General features: G+C 48.5%; 1 protein-coding gene across 3 annotated transcripts in view; it reads left to right on the top strand.

Moving 5' to 3' along the window:
* The window catches only part of PTPRU (protein tyrosine phosphatase receptor type U), a 67,740-nt gene that overhangs the window by 12,742 nt on the left and 34,484 nt on the right, over positions 1 to 20,514 (top strand). For all 3 annotated transcript variants that reach the window (XM_045298824.1, XM_045298823.1, XM_045298825.1), the window contains 7 exons: positions 5,941 to 6,249; positions 14,659 to 14,768; positions 15,107 to 15,308; positions 15,650 to 15,752; positions 17,565 to 17,838; positions 18,456 to 18,492; positions 18,927 to 19,065. In XM_045298824.1, the coding sequence (XP_045154759.1) occupies positions 5,941 to 6,249; positions 14,659 to 14,768; positions 15,107 to 15,308; positions 15,650 to 15,752; positions 17,565 to 17,838; positions 18,456 to 18,492; positions 18,927 to 19,065 (1,174 nt within the window). The remainder of the gene's footprint in view (positions 1 to 5,940; positions 6,250 to 14,658; positions 14,769 to 15,106; positions 15,309 to 15,649; positions 15,753 to 17,564; positions 17,839 to 18,455; positions 18,493 to 18,926; positions 19,066 to 20,514) is intronic.

Here is a 20,514-nt window from a genome sequence, read left to right as displayed (position 1 = left end):
CCATCACAAAGCAAAAGACCCAAGAACTAGAAAGGCGAGGCTCACCACCCATTTATCCCTCCGCCTTTCAATTAGCCCCACATGTGATTATCGGCCAGGCTGGCACAATTAACTAACTCACTTTCCAAAGTCACAGAGCATGAAGGGCAAGAATAAGATCTCCGACTCTGAGAAATCAGAGACTGTTTTATGGTTGCTGCGTCTTTATTAGTAATATTAAACCCAATGCATTTTGGGCGAAGGCAGCAGATGTTATGAGTTACCCTCCTGGTGCCCGTGAGCATTTCTTCTTTGATCTCAGCCTGGTCTGTGGTCCTGTGGAATGTGAAGGGGTGGGGCTTTGAGAGCCCCACGTTCTGTTTTGCCAGCGTGTGCTGGCAGCTGAAGAGAGTATGTCTGGGTGCCAGATGGTTTTTGGAAACACACAGAGACTCATTAATTCACACCCCTCAATCAACAGATCAGTCTGTAGTCAACAAACTATTTCAGCACCCTGGGTCTGCCCAGATTTGATCAGTGCAGGGAAAAACAGAGTGGAAATGGCCTTCTCCTCAGAGACTCCTCAATCTAGCTCAGTGGCTGGGAGGTAACCCAGGCATGAGGCTAGGCGTTCCATCCTTCATGTCAGAGGTGGCTGTCTGGGGCCTGGAAAGGTAATATTACAAAAGCTTGAATAGGTTGCCAGTATTTAACAATCTAGAGATGTCACAGAAAAATGGGAATTTCTGGATTTTCTTGCAAACGGGGAAGCTCTGCCAATGCTTAGCCTACAGGGCCGAAGTCCTGCATGGAACTATCGCCTGGAGCCGAGTAGCAGCTGCCCCTTATGGGTGGGACAACCGCTTTCCTGTTTACGGTCATCTCCACAGGCTTAAGTCTTGAGTTCGCATCAACGTTTTCATGTCTTTCTCAAAATTCTGCACGAGGGCAAAGATAGCAGTACACCCCACTGGCACTTGGAAAGACTGGATGACTGTGAGGCTGGCGCTCCAGGGAGTGAGCAGAGCAGCAGGAAACCGAGATCCAGCCTCACCAGTGCAAGGGAAAGAAGGGCACCTTGACCCCCATAGACCCCCGGGGACTACACACACCCAGGGCAGCCAGGTCATACCAGAGCCAGAAAGCCAGGGAATAATGGGAGCACTTAGTGAGCACGCACAAAATCCACCTCGTCCACTCCAAGGACAGAAGGATGATGGAGTACCATCAGAGAACTAGGGGGCTGCCATCAAATTGACTTCTAGGCATGGGGACTTTATGTGGTGCCTTGTAAATGAGTGAATGATTGAGGGAGCGAACGAATGAATAAAATTTAATGTTATGGCACATACAGCAATAGAGGCTAGAAAGTTCTTATTCTATTTGTCAGGCACCAGGCATCAGGCTTCTCCTGACTCAAGTGGTTGAAGGGGCTGATGAACCCCAAATAGCCAGTCTAGATGTCAGGCTGCTGGCTTAGAGGTCAGTGGGAATTGGTGAATCCAAATCTGCAGGTCAGATGGCAAGCTGACTCACATTTCGAGAACCAGAGGTCAGATGATAAGTGGATGCAGGATTGAGAGAGAGAGAGATTGAGGGAAGGGGGAAGGAGGGAAAGGGAGGACTAGTGAGCCTTGCTGAAACATCCATTTCTATAACACAGGCAGGCTACATACACCCCAAGGAAGCTCCCTTTTATCGGATTGGCTACTCCTATCAAGTCTCATCATGGAAATGATTGCATTATATTACATTAGGGAAGAGCAATGAGTCTAAAGGAAAAACACGCTCAGCATATCTTCAACTGAAAAAAAACTACAGAAAAAATTCAAGCCTCGAGCTGAAATATTGAAAGTCTATGGGCAAAATATTGGATGATGCAGGAAACATCCAGAGAAGATGGAAATAATACATAGAGTCACTGTACCAATAAGAATTAGTTGATGTTCAACCAGTTCAAGATGTACCATATGAGCAAGAACCAATGGTACTGAAGGAAGAAGTCCAAGCTGCACTGACAGCATTAGCCCCAAACACGGCTTCAGGAATTGATAGAATAGCAGTTGAAATGATTTAACAAGCTGATGAAGCACTGGAAGCACTCCCTGGTTTATGCCGTGGAATTTGGAAGACTGCTAGTTGGCCAACTGACTAAAAGAGATCCATATTTCTACTTGTTGCAAAGGAAACCCAACAGAATGTTCAAATTATAGAATATCATTGATATTACATGCAAGAAAATGTTACTGAAGATCATCCAACAGTGGTTGCAGAAGTACATTGACAAGGAGTTGCTAGAGGCTCAGGACAGATTCAGAAGAGATGTGAACATGGAACAAGGGATATCATTGCTAACGTCAGATGGATCTTGGCTGAAAGAAGAGAATACCAGCAAGATGTTTACTTGTGTTTCAATGACTATGCAAGGTATTTGTGTGAATCACAAGAAACCATGGATAGCCTTGAGAGAATGGGAATTCCAGAGCACTTCACTGTGCGCCTGCGGAACTTGTACATGGATCAATAGGCGGCTGTGCGAATGGAACATGGTTTAAAATCAGGAAAGGCGTGCGTCTGGAGTGTATCCTCACACCATACTAACTCAGTCTGCATGCTGAGCAAATCATCAGGGAATCTGTATTGTGGCTTCAGGATCAGAGGAAAGATTATCAATGACCTGCAATATGCAGATGGTACAACCTTGTGTGAGGAAAGTGAGGAGGGCTTGAAGCCGATGAAGAGCAGGGTTCACAGCCTTCAGTACGAAGTATGTAGACTTCAATCTGTAGAGAAAACCCAAATCCTTACAACTAGACCACTACTAAGCCGAGAGAAGCTTGACGTTGTGAAAGATTTAATCTTGCTCACACCCACAATCAGTACCCATGGACGCGGCAGTCCAGAGATCACAGGGCGCCCTGCATTGAGTGAATCTTTAAGTGTTGACAAGCATGGTTGTTACTGTGAGGTCCAAGGGGTGCCTGACCCAAGCCATGGTATTTTCTATTGCTTCATATCCATGTGGAAGTTGGACATTGAATAAAGAAGACCGAAGAAAAACGGAGGCATTTGAACTATGGTGTTGGTGAAGAATATTTAAAGCACCCATTGATGGCTGAAAGAACAAACAGATTTGCCTTGGAAGAAGTACAGCCAGAATGTTCCTTGGAGGCAAGGATGGAGAGACTTCATCTCATGTACTTTGGACATATTGTCAGGAGAGACCAGTCCCTGGAGAAGGACATCATGCTTGGTAAAGTGGAAGGGCAGCAAAAAAGAGGAAGGTCCTTGATGGAGATGGGTTGGCACCGTGACTGCAACAACGGGCTCAAACCTACGGACAGGTGTGAGGATGGCGCAGGCCTGGGCGGCGTTTCCTTAACCGACTGGACAGCACGTAACAACAACCATCAGTCCAGTGTCTGCCAAACCACGCAGACTCCTAATCTGGCCGCGTTGATGCACAACGTGAACCGTCACAGATGATAAGGGGGCTTGCAGCCAGCAGCCCACAGAAGTGTGAGCATCGGGAGCCAGACTTGTAAGATACACCTGTGATGAGACGTGGGTGTGTCTTCCTTTTGGGGAGAAGGGAGCCAGACTTCAGCAAGATATCAGGGTGTAGGCCTTGCTCCTAGTAGATGAGATGATTCTCTTTGGTGAACTAGTAAATGACTGGGGACATGCCACTTGCTTGTGGCCCAGGGCAGAAAGGGAGGCTCCCGAGAAGGTAGAGAAACTTGTGTGGTGCTATACTTTCTGTCAGCATCTGAAACTGGGCTACTTATAAACTTCTGAGTTAAGAGCAGGCTGGCCTGATATTTCCTTTTGCATTTCCTTGTAAAATGCATTCTGAGCAAATTACTCATATAAAACATGACACTGGGGTCATGCTTAATCATCTGAAGAGGCCAAGCAGCGGCACGTTCTCACCTGGTCGTTAAGCATGTTCTGAGCTCCCCTAATTGGGGACCCTTTGCGGGTGCTAACCAGAATTCGAGATAAGCAGTCTGCATTTCAGAGAATCTGGGTGCAAGAGAGAAAAGAATCATTTGATTCTTGGCTTTCCCCCTCATTTTCCAGATGGGGAGTTGGAGGTCCGGGGCTTTGCTTAGGAATAACACCCAGCTGCTCAGCGTGGAGCCTGGAACCGTAGGTCGGATCCTAACTTTGCTTCAGAAGCCCAAGCTTCTTTGTGTAGAGAGTGGGGATCACTTTCTTGCCCTGTGGAGCTTTCACGTGCTCGTGAAGCACCACAGCATGCTCTCTAGTGGGCAGCTGTCTCTCTTCGGAGACATTGTTGGGTTGTTTGTCTTGGACAGTAATTTCCTCATCTAACACAAGGCAATGGTGTGAGAACATGACTCCGGAGCCAGCCTGATCAAGTTTCCATTCCACCACTTACGGTCCGTGTGACTGTGGACCAGCTGCTTAATCTGTGCATCCGTTTCCATATTAGTACGTCAGGGCCAATAATAGCAGGTGGCATGAGTGGTTTGCACCAGACTGCTGACCTAAAGGCTGCCTGTTTGAACCACCCAGTAACACCATGGAAGGAAGGTTTTGTGACCTACTGTCAAGCTTCCAACCCATTGCCATCAAGTCATAGCGACCTTACTATATGGGAGAGAAACGAGGCTCATTTACAGAACCCTACCCGGTAAATAAGTCTCTGTAAATAATTAAATTCTGTAAATAAGTCTCATCTTTCTCCTTTGCAGCTGCTGCTGGGTTCGAACCCCTGACCTTGTAGTTAGTAGCTCAGTCTCTAGCTCACGGTGCTATCAGGGTTTCTTTCTGTAAAGATTATCCAAACCGAAAAACCAAACTCACTGCCATCAAGTCAATTCTGACTCACAGTAACCCCACAGGACAGGCTAGCACTGCCTCCCGTGGGCTTTTGAGAGTGGGACTTATGATAGAAGTTAGAAACCTTCATCTCTCTTCTGCAGAGTGACTGGTGGTTTCAAACTGCTAGCCTTGCAGCTAGCAGCTCAGCTGGCAACCCATTATGCCATCAGGGCAGCAGTTCTAGTCTGTCTCATGGGATTATCAGGAATCAGAATCGCTTAGATGGCAACTTTTTTTTACTCTTTTCATTTGAGTGAGCATTAAATGAGATAAAGCATTTAGAACAATGCCTCGCACATAGAAAGCCCCCAATAAATGTTAGCTGCCATTATTATTATCATCACGATAATTATATATCATATTGTAGTTCCTTTTATGCTTGGTAGCCAGAGAACTCATCGCTGCATTTGAACTTTAACTTCAGAACCCGTGTAAGACCCCCATGGCATACATTGCTGGTTCCTGGGCACTCTCTGGCTTTATTTAATTAGTTGGCTCTCATTTTCCCCATCATCTTGATTTCTGTTTCTTTTTAAAGCTTTTTATTGTGAACTGGAAGAAGGATTACAGAGAAAAATTTCTATTGATTCTTGAATAATATATATTCCCACAAGCTGTTCAGAACAACTTTGGGCCAGTAAATTAAGAAAAATGGAGTGACAAGTTGATGGAGATGGGCCTGATGTAGTCCAAGATGATATTGAATTAGAAGGTGAAAGGTGTTAGTCCGTAAAGATGACAGCTAAGATCTTGAGGGGTTTATTGTGTCTTAGCCATGGAGGCACTATGCACTATGCACACATTACCTTAAATCTTCACCACCTTCCTAGGAGGGAAGGCTTATTCTCCCATGCGCAGTGGAGGAAACCACCGTTGAGAGAGGCGAAGTGATTCAGCCCTGCTTGTTCACTGGCAAAACCAGGACTCACATATAGCTTGATAATAAATCATGTCTTTTTTCTCCTTGTTCAGTGTCCTTGGGGTCCCTTGAGCTGTGGGGGGCAAAGGAGGGAGAGTGTCAGTCGGCTGTCTGATGGTCTCTCTCCTTGTGCTTCTTCATTCTCCTTCTCGCTACTCAACCCTGCTCTCTCTGCCTCCTGCCTTCCCCAGAGCCCATGAGGGCCCCTAAAGGCCTGGCCTTCGCCGAGATCCAAGCCCGCCAGCTGACCCTCCAGTGGGAACCGCTGGGCTACAACGTGACGCGTTGCCACACCTACACCGTGTCCCTGTGTTATCACTACATCCTGGGCAGCAGCCACAACCAGACCTTCCGGGAGTGTGTGAAGATGGAGCGGGGTGCCAGTCGCTACACCATCAAGAACCTGCTGCCCTACCGGAATGTCCAGGTGCGGCTCATGCTCACGAACCCCGAGGGGCGCAAGGATGGCAAGGAGGTCTCCTTTCAGACCGACGAGGATGGTAAGAGTCTCAGCCCCCACTCCCAGGCCACTGAGCACCGACCAACCATATTTGGTTCGTGTCTGGAACTGCTATTCTTGTCGGGACTTTTTGCTGAAGATTATACCAATAGTCTAATGACAACGTAATTATAGCTAATATTTATTCTTAAGAAGACTTGGGTAAGATAGCTAAGTTTTCTTTCTTGAATGTTTGGAGGCGTTCAGCAGTGAAGCACTTGGGGCCAGGAGTTTTCTTGTGGAAAGGCTTTTTAATAGATTTCAATTTTAAAAATAGATACAGAAATACAATTTTAATTTTAAAAATAGACTTGGGGAAAATGTTAAACAATAGAAAGAGGAATATCCAGGATGGACAAGGTATATTCAAACATTATATATAAAATATATACAACATTCACTGCCACTGAGTAGATTCTGACTCCCAGGAAGCCTCGAGGAGGCAGTAGAACCGCCTCGGTGGTTCTGAGGCTGTCGGTCTTCACGGGAGTGGAAAGCCTCATGTTTCTGCCTCAGAGCAGCTGGTGGGTTTGAATTGCTGTTCTTGTGGTTAGCAGCCCATCATATGTTCCACACCACCACCATGTATAGAATAAGGATATTTAAAACTAGATATCAGAATAAGGATATAGGAATATCCTGTTTTGTTTGTTCATTTGATTTGTTTATTGTGATTTGGGAGAGACTTTACAGAGCAAGTTAGTTTTCAATCGACACTTTATGCACATTTTGTCTCATGGCATCAACTGAAGTCCCCTCAGTGTGATAGCACTCTTCCCCTTCCTCCCTGGCTTCCTGTTGCTATTTGTCCTTCTCTGGCCCCATGTTGGCCCCATTTTGCTTTGTGGATGAATTCTGCCCTCTGGTTGTTCGGGAGTACCTTCCTCCCTCATTTTCTAGTCCTGCCTATTGTTGGGCTGAAAGATGTTCTCTAGGTGAATTTTGATGTCCTGTGTCTTGTTAAGGAATTTGTTCATTTTATCAAAACCATCAAATTGCTTGGCATAGAGCTGTTTATAATATTATCTTCCTAAGATGTATAGCTGTAGGCATGTCCATATGTAAATATATTAATTTATAATGAAAGGGATAGTGGCCTATATACATATATTTATAGGTTAAGTATTAAGATAGCAGACGGACTTTGGACCTCTTCTCAAGGCTTCCTTATACACAAGAACACTTTGTTCTAATAACCTGCACTCTTTGATACTCACTTTCCCGATGTGATCGCTGAAGACAAAACAGGCGCATAAGCAAATGTGGGGAAGAAAGTGGATGGTGCTTGGCTATAAAAAGATATAGTGTCTGGGGTCTTAAAGGCTTGAAGTTAAACAAGTGGTCATCTAGCAGGGGAGCAAGTAAGTCCACATGGAAGAAGCACACCAGCCTGTGTGATCATGAGGTGCCGATGGGATCAGCTATCAGGCATCAGAAGATCCAAAACAAACAATCATCTTGATGCAAACGAGGGGGCTCTGAGTGGGGACCCAAAGCCCATCTGTAGACAATTGGACATCCCCTCACAGACGGGTCACAAGGAAGGGATGAACCAGCCAAGGTGTGGTATAGCACTGACAAAACACACATAATTCCTCTGTCTAGTTCCTGAATGCTTCCTCCCCCCCACTCCCATGCCCTACCTTACAAATCCGGCTAGACCGGAACACACACATTGGTGCAATTAAGAGCTTTCAATAGATGGAATTCAGGACAGATCAGACCCTCAGGAACAGTAGTGGGAGTAGTGACATCATGAGGGTAGGGGGAGGGTAGAAGTGGGGGGTAAGGGGGAAAAAGGGGAACCCCATCACAGTTTGATATATAGCCCACCCCCCAGGGGGACAAATAACAGAAAGGTGGGTGAAGGGAGACAACGGACAGTGTAAGACATGAAATAACAATAATATATAATTGATCAAGAATTCATGAGGGTGGGGGGGGGGAGGAAGGGGGGGGAAGAGGAGCTGAAACCAAGGGCTCAAGTAGAAAGAAAATGTTTTGGAAATGTTGATGGCAACATTTGTACACGTATGCTTAATGCAATTGTTATAAGATATTTAAGAGCCCCCCAATAAAATGATTTAAAAATATTATCTTCTTATAGTTCTTTAATAGCTGTAGGATCTATAGTGCTTGCCCATTTTTCATTCCTGATAGTGGTAATTTGTGGTTTCTCTTTTCTTAATGATTCTTGCTTGAGGCTTGTACATTTCATTGATCTTTCTGATAAGTAAAAATTTGGCTTTGTTGACTTTCTTTATTGTATATTTATTTTCTACTCTATTATTTCCTTTTAAGCACTGACTTTGGTTTTTATTGGCTGTCTTCTAGCATTTGAGATGGAAGCTTAGACCACTGATTTTGAGCATTTCTCATGATAATATATTGCATTTCAGACTATAAATTTCCTTTTAAGCTCACCATTAGCTGCATGCTATGAGTTTTTTTTAAATTAAAATATTTTACTGTGATTTAAACAATTATTGTTTATATCAAGAAATTTGGAAGATAGCTACCTGGCCAAACAACTGGAAGAGATCTACATTTGTAGTCACTCAAAAAAAAAAGTGATGTAACAATGTGGAAATTGTTAAACAATATGATTAAGATCATATACAAGTAAAATTTTGCCAACAGTAATTAAAAACTAGTTACAGCAGTACCTTGAGAGTCAGCTACCAGAAATCAAGCCAGATTCAGAAGTGAACGTGGGAAGAGGAATACCATTGCTGATGCCAGATGGATCTTGGTGAAAACAGAGAATACCAAAAATATGTTTATCTGTGTTTTATTGAATATGCAAAGACATTAAACAGTGGATCGTAATACATTATGGAAAACATTGCAAAAAGTCGGAATTCCAGAATACTTAAAGGAGCCCTGTTAGCAAGTGGATCAAATGTTGGGCAGCTAACCCCAAGGGTGGAGGTCCCTATTCACCTACCATTCCTCAAGGGAAAGGTGGGGTGTCTGCTCCCATAGAGATTTACAATCTCAGGAACCCCAAGGAACAGCTTTATTCTGTCCTATAGGGTTGTCACGAGTCCTAATCAGCTCAGTGGCAGTGGGTGGGTGGGGTAGTCACCTAATCTGGTATCAATTTAAGGGTTAAGAGTGTAGGGGTGGTGTTTAGGCTGTCAATCTGGAGATAGCCAATGAGACTTCTATGTGGGCATGCCTTTTCCCTGAGAATTCTGGGAAACCTGATACTTCCTCCTTGGAGGTGGAAGACACCTCTCTCTGCTGACTTCCCTGGGAGACATTGCAGCTGGCAAGACCTCTGAAGCTGGAGTAAGCCACCTGGAGACCCCTGCCAGTGCTGAGATGCTTACAACGCCACTGGATCCAAAGACTCTCTACCCTCTGGCCTGTGATCGTCCTGCATTCGGCATCATTGCATGTGTTTTGAGAGTCTGAAGAGGACTTTATGGATTGCTGTCAGACATATGTTGTCAGTATCAAGACCCTCTCCTTTGGCTGCCTTGGCTTGCCTTCTGCCATGCCCGTGCTGTCGGGCTACAGTGAGCATGGCGGGCACGGGAAACCATCAGGGTTTCCCTCCCAGAATCAGCCCTCACTAACACCTTTTCCCATTTCCTGCTATGGGAATGCGGTTGTGATTGCTGTTATATCTTAAAAGTTTTTTTATTAAAAAAATAATTAAAATGTTGGGTTGCTCTAGATGTAAAAAAGCCCTCCATTGAGAGAGAGAAAAAAAGTATAGAGTAAAAAAAAAAAAGTATAGGGTCACTGAAAGTTGGGCTGAATGGCAATGGGTTTGATTTGATTTTGGTTTCAATGGCAATGCTGTGTTTAAGTGTTTGAGGAGCTGCCAAACTTTTTCACAGAGGCTGCATATTTAAAAAAAAATAATTTTATTGGGGCCTCATACAACTCTTATCACAATCTATCCATCCATCCATTGTGTCAGACACATTTGTACACTTGTTGCCATCATCATTCTTAAAACATTTTCTTTCTATTTGAGCCCTTGGTGTCAGCTCCTCCGAGGCTGCATCTTAAAGGTTAAATCTCACCAGCAGTGGATAAGGATTCCAATTTCTCCAGACTCTCAATCCTTTCGCTGCATTTCATTTTTCTGGGATTAGCCTTCCTAGTGGGTGTAAGAGGTGGTATTGCTTGGGGTTTGGGTTTCCCTAATCACTCATAGTCTTGAGCATTCTTTTCCCTATGCTTGTTGACCAGTTTAGTGAAATGCCTATTACAGTCCTTTGCCTGTTTTTTGATTGGATTGTTTGTTTTTGTTGTTGAGTTCTTAGAGTTCTTTATATATTCTGGATAACAAACCCTTCTCAGATGAATGCTATACTTCCAAATATTTTCTCCCATTCTGCAGGTTGTCTTCTCCCTTTGATGATGGGAATTCTTAATTGTGATGAAGTCCAAGTTAGCTCCAGTTGCCTTCTGTTGCTCATGCTTTTGGTCTCGTATCTTAAAAATTCATTGTCAAATCTAGGTCCCAATGTTTTACCTCTGTTTTGGTCTAAGAGTTTTATGATTTTAGTTCATTCATTTAGGTCTTGGATCCATTTTGAGTAGACTTAGCACCCCACCCCCCCCAGCTTTTTAGCACCTTTTTTGATAATCATTGGACCACAGGTGTAGGATTTCATTTCTTGGTACTTAATTCTATTTCATTGGTCTACATGCCTATCACTATACTATTACCAGGCTGTTTTGGTTATCGTAGCTTTACAGGATGTTTTGAAATCAGGAAGTGTGAATCTTCTTACTTTATTCTTCTTTTTCAACATGGCTTTGGCTATTTGGGGTCCCTTGCAGATGCGAGGATTGGATATTGAAATTTTGATACGGATGGTGTTAGGTATGCAGATTACTTTGAGCAGTATTGACATGTTAAGAATGTTAAGCTTTCCAAAACCCTAACACAGAATATCTTCCTACTTGATTAGATTTTCTTGAGCTTCTTTCAGCTATATTTTAGAGCTATATGTTTTGACGTATCTTATCAGTTTGTTCAAACTATTTTCTAATTTCTCTTATGATTTCTTCTTTGAACCAATAGCTCTGGAATTTTGTATCTTTGTTTCCAAGTAAATGGGATTTTCTAAGTGCTTCTTTGTCTATCTTAATTCCACACATTCTAATTTTATTAATTGTGATTTGATCCTGGCTGTATGGCCCAGCATATGTTAAAAGGTTCCATGTGCCCTTGAAAACCATGCATTCTCTCGTCCTTGGATGTAGGCAGTGTGGTGCATATGTCAAGGTATACTTAGTAAGCATTTCCTACATGTCAGGTACTATTTTGAGTGCTTTTAATAGCAGTGCCTTTAATCCTCGTGGCAACCTCACGTAGTAGAATCATAACCCACTGTTATGATTCCCTTTACAGATGAGGTAACTGATGAAAAGAGGGTCAGTAGCTTGTCCCTGACCACATAGCTAGTAGGGAGTGGGGGTGTAGGGCTGAGAGTCAAACTTGCTCATCTAGCTTTAACGGCATCACTCCGAACCGCTATCTTCTAATGTGAGCCCAGGTTAAGTGGGCCCTGATGCTGGGTAGGATCTTTGCTTATTTGAGCCTGATCTCCAACTTGACACTTTGTTGAAATTCAAAGCCTTTCCCAGATTGCTGAAAACCCTCAGGTGCCCCTTAGAGCCTTGGTTGATAGCTTTTCTTGTTGCTCCACCCACACAGTTTCTGTTCTGCACAACGTTGGGTCAGACACGAAATCCAGCTCCTTCCTTGATTTAATCCTGTTCACTCACAGCAATGAGGATTTGCTGGGGCAGGAGTGAGGACCACAGGGGTTGACTCCAAAGCATGGCAAAGCACCTCAAATAGAATTGGGCTGTCCCATTCTGAATGCCTGTGGACCTCGGCTCCCTCCTTCCCCACCCTGGCTGGGCCTTGCTGGGGCAGTTCGGCTTTCCTTCCCTGCTTGTCCACCCCCACTTCCAAGAACTGATTGTTCTGTAATATTTTTTACTTTTTTATTGAGATATTTAAAAAATTATATATTTATATAATGATTACCATTTTGTAACTGGCCAGCTCAATGCATTCTCACAAACTGACCACATCGGGATTACCCACACCCACACCAAGAAATAACCTGACCAGCAACCCCAACGCCTCTTCCCACGGCCATCCTTTTTCCTGTGCCACTCACTGCCAAGGGTAGCCAGCGTCCTGACTTCGAACACCATGGATTCGTGATTGCTTGGTTGTGAGTTTTCTGCAAGTGGAGTCATAGAGCATATATTCTTTTGTGTCTGGCTCCTTTGCTTTGATTCACATGGGTTTGTCAGCCATGTGGCAGTTAGTCCGCTCTGTACATGGACCGCTCTTGACCTAGCCCTCTCTAGGCTCTGAGGCATTTGGATTGCTTTGAATTTTCAGCTACTTTGAATAATGGTGCAATACAAATCCTTGTAGATTAAAAAAAAATAATCGTTTTATCGGGGGGCTCTTACAAATCTTGTAACAGTCTACCATTCAATTGTATTAAGCACACTTGTATGTGTGTTGCTGTCATTTCCAAAACATTTTTGTTCTACTTGAGCCTTTAGTATCCGTTCATCTTTTTTCCCCTCCTTCCCCCCATTGTAGATATTTGGGGGGCTTTATGTACACATTTGTGATATGCTTTTGCTTAGGAGTAGGTTGACTAGGTTGTATGAGAGGGCTTCAAAAAGGCCCTGGAAAAATACAATAGAATGATAAACAGACTTTTCTCATGAAAATTTTGAAGTCCCCTTGGGTGGTCCAGGTTCATCTCGAGTAGACAGAACCAAATGGCTTTCTAAAGTGGTGGTACCAGTTTACGCTCGTACCAGTTTACGCTCGCACTTGCTGCCGATGTGTGAGAATCCCGGTTGCTCTGTATCGTCTCCGACACTCGAGATGCTCTTTCCATTTTACCACTTAGGTGCCTAGAGAATGTTGTCCCTTCTTAAACTCTTCATTTGCTGCCACTGGTTGCTAGCCTGAGCTGTGCTTTCCACTGCCTTTTAGCTTCCCCTCAAAGTTTGATCCAGGTCATTTTCCAAACAAGGACCATTCTCTTTCTAGGAGAAATTACCACGCCCACTGGTAAGGTGCTACATTAAAATGAAAATAAAACCACAATAAAAAGGCAAAACCAAAATGAAGCGGGCCTGGAAGGGCTCCTGTCAAAATGTTGACAGTGCACTTATCCCCCGGTGTTGGAGTTGTCGGGGCTGTTCGTTTTCTTTATGATTGTTCAGATGGTCTACATCGAACATATGCTTATGTAATTAAACATTTTCAGACAAGAAAACATCACCCATAAACCTGCCACCCGAATGCAACGGTTGCTTTCATTTCTCTGACAAATGTCTGCGTTTTCTGAAAGCTCCCACCGGGGGTGAAATAGGAGCATGCGATGCTCTGCTCTGCTGACTGTGGCCAGCACGGCAAGGAAACACCAGCTTTCATGTCTGAGTCGCCCTGGGGGTGCTGTGGGTTAAAGTGTTGGTTTGCTAACCACAAGGTCAGCAGTTCAAACGCACCCGCTGCTCCTTGGGCTAAAGATGAGGGTGTCTGTGCTGTGGGTTAAATGTTGGGTTGCTAACCACAGAGTCAGCAGTTCAAACCCACCAGCTGCTCCTTGGGATGAAGATGAGGTTGTCTGCACCTGTAAAGAGTTACTGTCTCAGAAATCCTATATGAGGTGGGATGGCAGTGGGTTAGGTTAACGGGGTGAATCATTTGAAATTGCTGGTACTTGTGCTAGAGCTGTATGTACATTACTGCATCTAATTTTGGTTGAGAAAGCCCCCAATCAGTTGCCGTCCAGTTGACTCTGACTGATGATACCCCCTCCCATTTGTGTACAGTAGAACTGTGCTCCAGAGGGTTTTCCACGGATGATTTTTTGGGGAAGGACATCACCTGGCCTTTCTTGAGGATGGACACAAACTCCAACGATTTCAATGGGTAGCTAAGCCCATTTATGTTGTTACACGTTCTCGTTCCACCCAGGCTCGCCTAATTCTGGTCCCCCCACCCCCAAACCCACGGTCATCTAGTCAATTCTGACTTACAGTGACCCTCTAGGGCAGCATAGAACTACCCCAGAGCGCTTCTAAGGCTGCCAGTCTTTGTGGGATCAGACTGCTAGTCTTTCTCCCATGGAGCTGCTGGTGAGTTTGACCTGTTGACCTTCCAGCTGGCAGCCACGCACTTTAACCACTGGGCTGCCAGCGCTCCTCCAGTTCTGGTTAGGAAGGGGTTGTTATCGTGCTCATTTCACAGGGGAGGACACACAAGTTCAAAGAGGTTGAATGAGAAGTTCAAAGACAACAGCCAGGAAACGGCCAGGCTAGAATTTGAACCTGGATTATCTGGCCCCACAACCCACCTTCTCCTGCCCTCACACCTCCTTTCCCCTCACAGTGCCTGGAGGGATCTCCGCTGAGTCCCTGACCTTCACCCCCTTGGAGGACATGATCTTCCTCAAGTGGGAGGAGCCCCAGGAGCCCAACGGTCTCATCACACAGTATGAGGTGGGTTTGAGCCCTTGTGACAGTGGGCACCCTTGGAGGCAGGTCAGAGGAAGGCCCTCTGTCCCTCTGTTGCACAGTTTGGAGAGGGCGGAGTGTGGGGACAACAGAGGTGCTTGTCAAGTTCCTCGCCCCACCACCTGGGTCTGCTCTGTGACTCAGGGTGGGGTGAGGGAGGGATAGTGGGGAGGTCTGGCCTGATAGGAATGCAGCCTCCCTGAGCTGCTCCCTGGAGCCAGACCTCATCCCTAGCTCACCTGAAAGTGGATGGGTGAGAGCCTCTGAGCTAGTGATACCTTCTCCCACCCCTGAGCCTGCTTCCCTGCCCATGCTGTCTCCAGATCAGCTACCAGAGCATTGAGTCCTCAGACCCGGCAGTGAATGTGCCAGGCCCGCGCCGCACCATCTCCAAGCTCCGCAATGAGACCTACCACGTCTTCTCCAACCTGCACCCAGGTACCACCTACCTGTTCTCCGTGCGGGCGCGCACCGGCAAAGGCTTTGGACAGGCGGCGCTCACTGAGATCACCACCAACATCTCAGGTCAGCTCGCCCACCCCAGCTGGGTCCCTAAGGAGGTGGACCAGGATCCCAAACTTCTGTGGGCAGAGAACAAGGTGGGGGAGAAGGGGACAGGGGCAGCTGAGATAATGCACCATTTAGGGATTGAAGCCAGGGGCTGGAGAGGGTTAAGTCAGAGGTTCCAAGAGCCCATGGCTAGTGGAGTCCAAGGGTTGAGGTCAGGGGTCAATTCTCAAGGTCAGGGGCCAGGTCAGAGGGATCAAGGAGGGCAAGAGATCCAGGGACAGGTGTTGAGGCTGGGGGCCTGGCCCTTCTGGTCCCGTGGTCTGGCCCTGTGCTCACGGCCTTGTCTCCTTCCCCAGCCCCCAGCTTTGATTACGCCGACATGCCTTCACCCTTGGGCGAGTCTGAGAACACCATCACCGTGTTGCTGAGGCCGGCACAGGGTCGAGGAGCACCCATCAGGTGGGAAGGCCAGTGTCCCACCTGGAGGGGTGGTCATCCAGGCCTGTCACTGGGCTTTCCTTCAGACACCATGTAGAAGTGAAACTCTGGTGGCTTTCTTTATTCCCTGATTTTTCCCTGGAGGGTCCTTCCTGGGTAGCCAGAGATGGGCTTCCTAGAAGGCTAGGACTAAAGTTCTGGAGGGGCCCAGAGCTTGTGTCTCCATGAGTTCTCCCCAGGAGAGGCTGGTGACTACCTCGGTTAGGGGATAAAGTCGGGGTCTGTGTACAGGTGGCTGTGTGTGTGTGTGTGTCTGGGCTACATGAAGGCCAGTCAAAAAGTCTTGTTACTAAGCGTTCCGTTTATACACAGAAGGCTTATTCTGAACAAAAGGTGTTTCAGCGTGTCTCTGCAGTCAGCGGATGGCTGCTGGCAAGTTCTCTCAGTGACACACTGATCTTAGTCCTTAGGGGGCTTTCAATACAAGGTCCAATCAAAACCGTGGCTTTCAAAGAGATTCGACCAGCTAACTTCGGCGAGGCAGAAAGTTCCGCTCAGAAGGTTCTGGAGACTGTTTTTGGACCCCAAGGGCAATCCTGAGAGTTTCTCAAAGGACGCAGGACAAGGAAAACTGCATTGGTGAGAAAAAAGCCAGGAACGTATGTCAGGGCATTTTTTCCCGTTACAGCAATGCACCTGCCCATTCTTTGAGAGCAGCAGGTCTATCCTAGGAGACTTTCACTGGGAAAGCTGGCCTTGTCGCCCCCGATAGCCCTGGTCTTTCCCCTTCAGACTTCTTTTTGTCCCTAAAACTCGAAGAGCATTGAACACACAGTGTGATCCCAGGAGGATGCCCAAATTTCATCTTGGGTGTGGTCTAAGTGAAGGACTGCAGACTTCTTTGGGAGAGGCTTAGAAAGAGGAGCACCCCACCCTAGAGCCCCACAGCGCTAGACGAGGGAGGCGTTGAGAAGCAACAGCTTTCTGTTTTGGTATGTTTATTTAGTAAACGTTTCTGTGATTGTGTGGCAGAACTTTCTGACCTGGCCTGGTGCCCCTGTGATGTGTGTGTTTGTGAGTACATCTGAGGGTTGTAGGGTGTGGTAGGAGAGCGTTTGGAGGTGCCTGGAAGTACACGCACGTAGAGGTAGCCAGACACTGTGCTCAGACTTTCCCCGCACGACCGTGGGGAGTCGGCTGGGAGACGCGGGGATGGCAGGGCACCCAGGCAGAATGTTTGATTGCTTGGTGACTGCTCCTCCCTGGGGGAGCCGGGTCTGGGCAGCCTAGATCCTGGGTGTCCAGCACAGTGCCTGGCCCCTTGTCTGAGCTCGGTGAATACTCGATGATTGAATGAATGGATGGATTCTAGTCGAACGCTCTATTTTACGGAGGCCCGGGGGTGGTCACTGCTCACTGAGGGGTGGAGCCTGTGGTCGTGGGTGTACATGCGTACTGTGTGTGTGTGTGTGTGTGTGTTTTAGGCACTGGGCGACCCAGTGAGGAGGTGGGGTGGTGGTGCCCCACCACTTGGTGTGCTTGGGCAGGGCTCCCTCCGCTCAGGTCAGTTGTAGCCCCAACAGTGGACAGGCTCTGGCTGTGTGCTAAGCTCGCCATGTTCCTTAGTACATGACCTCAACTCATCATCACGTCTGCCTCCTGGAGCAGGCCCGTGTGGAGGAAGTCGCCATCCTCCCAGCTAGGAAGAGGCAGCACCCAGGAGGGCCCAGGCCTCCTGACCCAATGCCTGCGTCCTTAGCCCCCAGACGGCTTCTCTGGCCTCTGGTCTCCCTGATGATGTGTCCCCCCCACCCTCCCCCCGCCTCTGTCTAGCCTGTACCAGGTAATTGTGGAGGAGGAACGGCCACGGCGGTTGCGGCGGGAGCCCGGTGGCCAGGACTGCTTCCCGGTGCCAATGCCGTTTGACACAGCGCTGGCCCGGGGCCTGGCGCATTATTTTGGTGCTGAGCTGGCGGCCAGCAGCCTGCCGGAGGCCATGCCCTTCACCGTGGGGGACAACCAGACCTATCGTGGCTTCTGGAACCCACCGCTTGAGCCCCGGAAGGCCTACCTCATCTATTTCCAGGCAACAAGTCACCTGAAGGGGGTGAGGGACTGGTTGGGGGTCTTGGGGGTGGACATGGGTGGCAGGTTTGGGATGCCTAAAAATTGGCCCACCACAGATGCCAGAGGGGCAGCCAGAGACCCTTGGGCATTTCCCTCCTCCCTGATCCCCACCCATCCTGACACCAGGCTCCTTCCCACCCAGTGGGATAGGCTTCCGGAGTCTTATTTCCCAGGCCCTACACTTGCCACTCAAGTCCTCAGTCTGCTTCTGGCCCGCTTCCCCAGGCCCTGGTGCTATGAGCTGGCTGCTTGCTCCTGAGAGAAGGCTCACTCTCCTCCCTGGAGCACCACCCACTTCCCTCCAAGGGTCCCTTCTCAGACTTCTTAACCAATCCGGGAGGTAGACCTGCCCTCTGCTCTGAGGCTCACCCCTTCACTTCCTCTCAGCTGCCTTGACCCCCCTCCTGGGGCTCATTTGTAGAGCACTCCCTCCCAGCCCCCACTCTCCCTGCGGCCCCTCCTGTGAGGTGGGTGGTATCCTTAGTGACAGTCTGCACCAGTCCAAGCCCCGATTGAGCCCAAGAAGCATTGTCGGAGGGTCAGGCCAGGGTTTGGTCCTGGCCCCACCAGCGCTGAGACCCCCGTCTGTGCCTCCAGGAGACCCGGCTCAACTGTATCCGCATTGCCCGGAAAGGTAAGCCCCTGGGTTTGTCCAGCCCTCTTACCCAGTTCCCACCTGCCCAGCTCCAGGGAGGCCATGCTGAGGATCAGGGCTATGGAAGCAGAGGTCCTTGTGTACCCTCCCCGCTCCTTCTCCCATACTGGGGTGCAGGGCCCCAGGGCGATCCCAGTGAGGGCCTGTCAGGAGCCCCATGGTCAGATCTATGGTGGGAGTATTGGGTCATAATCCTTATGGGGAGATGGTTCTGGGCTGTCACTGCTCCCTCTGGCTTCCATGGTGGGAGAGAGAGGTGGGGACTGCAGGTGAGGAGATAGGTCTGGCTGAGAGGTAGCACAAGTCAGGGCCAGCGTTCTGTGTGTTTGCACTGTCCAGCTCGTTCCGTGGGGCTCTGGCCTTTGCAAGTCCTGTCCCCAATGAGCCCATCGCCCTCCTCTGTCCCCTCCCAGCTGCCTGCAAGGAAAACAAGCGGCCCCTGGAGGTGTCCCAGCGATCGGAGGAGATGGGGCTCATCTTAGGAATCTGTGCAGGGGGACTTGCCGTCCTCATCCTCCTCCTGGGGGCCATCATTGTCATCATCCGCAAGGGGTGAGTGAGGCTCCTGCCCTGGTCTACCCTTGGCTCCTGCCCCTCAGAGATCTGGTGGGCATAGCAGGAGGAATGGCTGGGGACAGGTGGGCGGTGTCTGGAGCGTGTGTGCAGGATGGCCAGCCCGGGTGTCTGGCCTGTGGATGGCCCCGAGCTGGGCCGTGAGAAGCCAGAGACTCGGGAACTAGAGCTGCCTGGAGTGGCTTGGCTGGAACTCAAGTCTGGCTGCTGCCAGGCGCTGCTATCCAGGGGAGGGCTCAGTGCCTGCCTCGAGGAGCTGTGCGGGGAGTGGGTTCCAGCGCGGAGGACCCGAAGGGCAGCTGGAGTCTGACTCCCAGCCCCCTGCAGCACATTTGTCCTCCATGGACTTGTGGAGGTGACACAAGTTGAGCCCCCAAGCCCTGGCTCTTCCTGGGACCTCCCCTCTTGTGGGCCCAGCATGCCTCAGGAGGGGCCCTCTGGGTCCATAATGGAGAAACCCCTCTCCCTTTATCCCTACCTGGAAGGGCTGGCCAGGGGTTGGCGGGCTCCCGTTTCCCAGAGCATCCTCAGTTGGCAGTCAGAATCCCAGTACATCTTAGACTGTGGGACTTCAGCAATCCATAATTTGGGATTCTAGGAATCTCAGAATTTTATGGTTCTAGAGACTCTGCCTCAGAAGGCAAGAGTTGCCAGGTAGCCAAATGACAGCTGTCTAGTGATTTTCAGATCTTCTTGAAGCAAAAAAAACCCCCGTGTTCAAAACAACCAAAACCCGCCCCCTGAGAGCTGAGTATGTGGCGCAGAGGAAGGCTCAGCCTCTCAGAGAGCTGGGTAGAGCGCTCCGAAGACTATCCATACCCCCGCTACCCCATCCCCCACCAGACTGTGGTCCAAATGCCCTAGTTGGAGATGGAGATGCTGAGATCCAGAGGTGGCATTGGTCTGCCCAAGGTCACCCAGAGAGTCAGAAGCAGAACCAGCTCTGCCCCCTCCCCCAGTGGGTTTTGGCTCCTGTAGGCCTGGCGGCTGCCAGGCTGAGTACACAGGGGTGCCTTGGCACTGGGTCTCAGGGCTGCCAGGTGCAGATAAATGGGATCCAGGAAGACAAGAGGAGAGAACTGGCCAGGGCCCTTTGCCTGAGACCAGGCACCCCCAGGGGAGGGAGAGAGGATCTGGGGTCACTTGCTCCTGTCCCAGGCCTTGCACATCTTCAGGAGACAAAGCATTTCTGACCCTCCTTTGATAAGTAGTTACTCTGTCCCAAGGGCTGTACACACAGGGCTGCTTGAACCTTAGTCACTAAGCACAGACCACGTGCCGGCTGGTCCTGAGAAGGAAGCAGTGTGGCTCACGCTGGATTGCGTACTGTGTGTGTGTGTGTGTGTGTGTTTTAGGCACTGGGCGACCCAGTGAGGAGGTGGGGTGGTGGTGCCCCACCACTTGGTGTGCTTGGGCAGGGCTCCCTCC

The sequence above is a fragment of the Echinops telfairi genome, unplaced genomic scaffold (genome assembly GCF_000313985.2).
Source record: "Echinops telfairi isolate 266 unplaced genomic scaffold, ASM31398v2 ScPeMD7_7457;HRSCAF=8495, whole genome shotgun sequence".
Taxonomy (NCBI): Eukaryota; Metazoa; Chordata; class Mammalia; order Afrosoricida; family Tenrecidae; genus Echinops; species Echinops telfairi.
Note: the sequence above shows the minus strand (reverse complement) of the source record. Positions and strands in the feature narration are given on the sequence as shown.